Below are 3,780 nucleotides of genomic sequence, written 5' to 3'. Positions count from 1 at the left end.
GCTGGGGCAAAAACGGGGGGTTTGGGGCAAATTAACAGAAATGGGAGCTGGGCTGGGGCAAAAATGGGGGGTTTGGGGCAAATTAACAGGAATGGGAACGGGGCTGGGGCAAAACCAGGGGGTTTTGGGCAAATTAACGGGAATGGGAACGGGGCTGGGGGGCAAAAAACGGGGGTTCGGGGTGAATTAACAGAAATTAGAGCTGAGCTGGGGCAAAAACGGGGATTTGGGGCAAATTAACAGAAATCAGAACAGAGCCGGGGCAAAAAACGGGGATTTTGGGGTAAATTAACAGAAATTAGAGCTGAGCTGGGGCAAAAACTGGGGGTTTTGGGCAAATTAACGGGAATGGGAACGGGGCTGGGGGAAAACGGGGGGTTTGGGGTGAATTAACAGAAATCAGAACTGGGCTGGGGCAAAAGGGGAATTTGGGGCAGACCCCAAAATAAGGGATTTTTGTTGTCCCCCACAGGGACCCCAATCTCTGGACTGTCAAATGCAAGGTGGGTGCTGGGGGACCCAGAGCCCCAAACTTGTGGGGTTTGTGCCCAAAAATCCCCTCAAGCCCAGACCCTGCTGGTTTTTACCCAAACCCTGCTGGTTTTACCCAAACCCTGCTGGTTTTTACCCAAACCCTGCTGGTTTTACCCAAACCCTGCTGGTTTTACCCAAACCCTGCTGGTTTTACCCAAACCCTGCTGGTTTTACCCAAACCCTGCTGGTTTTTACCCAAATCCTGCTGGTTTTTACCCAAATCATTCTGGTTTTACCCAAACCCTGCTGGTTTCACCTAAATCATTCTGGTTTTACCCAAATCATTCTGGTTTTACCCAAACCCTGCCATTTTTACCCAAACCCTGCTGGTTTTACCCAAACCCTGCTGGTTTTTACCCAAACCCTGCTGGTTTTACCCAAACCCTTCTGGTTTTACCCAAACCCTGCTGGTTTTACCCAAACCCTGCTGGTTTCACCCAAACCCTGCTGGTTTTTACCCAAACCCTGCTGTTTTTACCCAAACCCTGCTGGTTTTACCCAAATCATTCTGGTTTTTACCCAAACCCTGCTGGTTTTACCCAAACCCTGCTGGTTTTACCCAAACCCTGCTGGTTTTACCCAAACCCTGCTGGTTTTACCCAAACCCTGCTGGTTTTACCCAAACCCTGCTGGTTTTACCCAAACCCTCTGGTTTTACCCAAATCATTCTGGTTTTTACCCAAACCCTGCTGGTTTTACCCAAACCCTGCTGGTTTTACCCAAACCCTGCCATTTTTACCCAAACCCTGCTGGTTTTACCCAAATCATTCTGGTTTTACCCAAACCCTGCCATTTTTACCCAAACCCTGCTGGTTTTTACCCAAATCATTCTGGTTTTACCCAAACCCTGCCATTTTTACCCAAACCCTGCTGGTTTTACCCAAACCCTGCTGGTTTTTACCCAAACCCTGCTGGTTTTACCCAAACCCTGCCATTTTTACCCAAACCCTGCTGGTTTCCCCCAGATCGGCGAGGAGCGCGCCACGGCCATCGCCCTCATGCGCAAATTCATCGCCTACCAGTACACGGAGACGGTGAGCACTGGGGGCACTGGGGGCACTGGGAATGGTCTGGGGGGGACTGGGGGGCACTGGGGGCACTGGGAGGGGATTGGAGGCATCCTGGGGGGGTTTAGGGTCATCCTGGGGCGATTGGGGTGGTGTTGGAGGTGTTTTGGGGCCGTTCCCTGTCAGTTTGGGTGTCCCTGTCAGTTTGGGGTGTGCAGGGGCTGTTTTGGGGTTATTCCCTGTCAGTTTGGGGTGTGCAGGGGCTGTTTTGGGGTTATTCCCTGTCAGTTTGGGGTGTGCAGGGGCTGTTTTGGGGTTATTCCCTGTCAGTTTGGGGTGTGCAGGGGCTGTTTTGGGGTTATTCCCTGTCAGTTTGGGGTGTGCAGGGGCTGTTTTGGGGTTATTCCCTGTCAGTTTGGGGTGTGCAGGGGCTGTTTTGGGGTTATTCCCTGTCAGTTTGGGGTGTGCAGGGGCTGTTTTGGGGTTATTCCCTGTCAGTTTGGGGTGTGCAGGGGCTGTTTTGGGGTTATTCCCTGTCAGTTTGGGGTGTGCAGGGGCTGTTTTGGGGTTATTCCCTGTCAGTTTGGGGTGTGCAGGGGCTGTTTTGGGGTTATTCCCTGTCAGTTTGGGGTGTGCAGGGGCTGTTTTGGGGTTATTCCCTGTCAGTTTGGGGTGTGCAGGGGCTGTTTTGGGGTTATTCCCTGTCAGTTTGGGGTGTGCAGGGGCTGTTTTGGGGTTATTCCCTGTCAGTTTGGGGTGTGCAGGGGCTGTTTTGGGGTTATTCCCTGTCAGTTTGGGTTCTCCAGGCAGTTTTGGGTTATTCCCTGTCAGTTTGGGGTGTGCAGGGGCTGTTTTGGGGTTATTCCCTGTCAGTTTGGGTTCTCCAGGCAGTTTTGGGTTATTCCCTGTCAGTTTGGGGTGTGCAGGGGCTGTTTTGGGGTTATTCCCTGTCAGTTTGGGTTCTCCAGGCAGTTTTGGGTTATTCCCTGTCAGTTTGGGGTGTGCAGGGGCTGTTTTGGGGTTATTCCCTGTCAGTTTGGGTTCTCCAGGCAGTTTTGGGTTATTCCCTGTCAGTTTGGGGTGTGCAGGGGCTGTTTTGGGGTTATTCCCTGTCAGTTTGGGTTCTCCAGGCAGTTTTGGGTTATTCCCTGTCAGTTTGGGGTGTGCAGGGGCTGTTTTGGGGTTATTCCCTGTCAGTTTGGGTTCTCCAGGCAGTTTTGGGTTATTCCCTGTCAGTTTGGGGTGTGCAGGGGCTGTTTTGGGGTTATTCCCTGTCAGTTTGGGTTCTCCAGGCAGTTTTGGGTTATTCCCTGTCAGTTTGGGGTGTGCAGGGGCTGTTTTGGGGTTATTCCCTGTCAGTTTGGGTTCTCCAGGCAGTTTTGGGTTATTCCCTGTCAGTTTGGGGTGTGCAGGGGCCCAAACCCTGGGTGGGGACAATGGGGTCACACCTGTACAGGGGTCACCAGTCAGGGGGTACCTGTACATGGGGACAATGGGGTCACACCTGTACAGGGGTCACCACAGCTATACTGGGCTGCACTGGGCTGTACTGGGCTGTCCCCAGTGTCACACCAGTGTCACACCCGGTGTCCCCTGTCCCCAGCCGCTGCAGATCAAGTCGGTGGTGGCCCCCGAGCACGTCAGGGGGTACCTGTACATGGGGACACCGGGGTCACACCTGTACAGGGGTACACCGGGGCTGCACGGGGCTGTACTGGGCTGTACTGGGCTGTCCCCAATGTCACACCGGTGTCACACCCCGTGTCCCCCTGTCCCCAGCCGCTGCAGATCAAGTCGGTGGTGGCCCCCGAGCACGTCAGGGGGTACCTGTACATGGGGACGCCGGGGTCACACCTGTACAGGGGTACACCGGGGCTGCACGGGGCTGTACTGGGCTGTACTGGGCTGTCCCCAATGTCACACCGGTGTCACACCCCGTGTCCCCGTGTCCCCAGCCGCTGCAGATCAAGTCGGTGGTGGCCCCCGAGCACGTCAGGGGGTACCTGTACGTGGAGGCCTACAAGCAGACCCACGTGAAGCAGGCCATCGAGGGCGTGGGCAACCTGCGCCTGGGCTACTGGAACCAGCAGATGGTGCCCATCAAGGAGATGACCGACGTGCTCAAGGTGGTCAAGGAGGTCACCAACCTCAAACCCAAGGCCTGGGTGCGCCTCAAGAGGGGCATCTACAAGGATGACATCGCCCAGGTGAGGGGGGCACCTGGGGGGGACGCACCTGG

At 54.9% G+C, this 3,780-nt stretch overlaps 1 protein-coding gene across 1 annotated transcript in view; it reads left to right on the top strand.

Annotated features, from left to right (window-relative positions):
• Positions 1 to 472: 472 nt before the first annotated feature.
• SUPT5H (SPT5 homolog, DSIF elongation factor subunit) overlaps positions 473 to 3,780 on the top strand; it is a gene marked incomplete at both ends in the record, with an annotated part of 9,362 nt that continues 6,054 nt past the window's right edge. The window contains 3 exons of the mRNA XM_041424967.1: positions 473 to 503; positions 1,500 to 1,568; positions 3,497 to 3,748. Of these exons, the coding sequence (XP_041280901.1) occupies positions 473 to 503; positions 1,500 to 1,568; positions 3,497 to 3,748 (352 nt within the window). The remainder of the gene's footprint in view (positions 504 to 1,499; positions 1,569 to 3,496; positions 3,749 to 3,780) is intronic.

Source organism: Onychostruthus taczanowskii, unplaced genomic scaffold, assembly GCF_017590055.1.
Source record: "Onychostruthus taczanowskii isolate IOZ18803 unplaced genomic scaffold, ASM1759005v1 scaffold859, whole genome shotgun sequence".
In the NCBI taxonomy this organism is placed as follows: domain Eukaryota; kingdom Metazoa; phylum Chordata; class Aves; order Passeriformes; family Passeridae; genus Onychostruthus; species Onychostruthus taczanowskii.
This window is presented reverse-complemented; position numbering and strand designations above follow the sequence as displayed.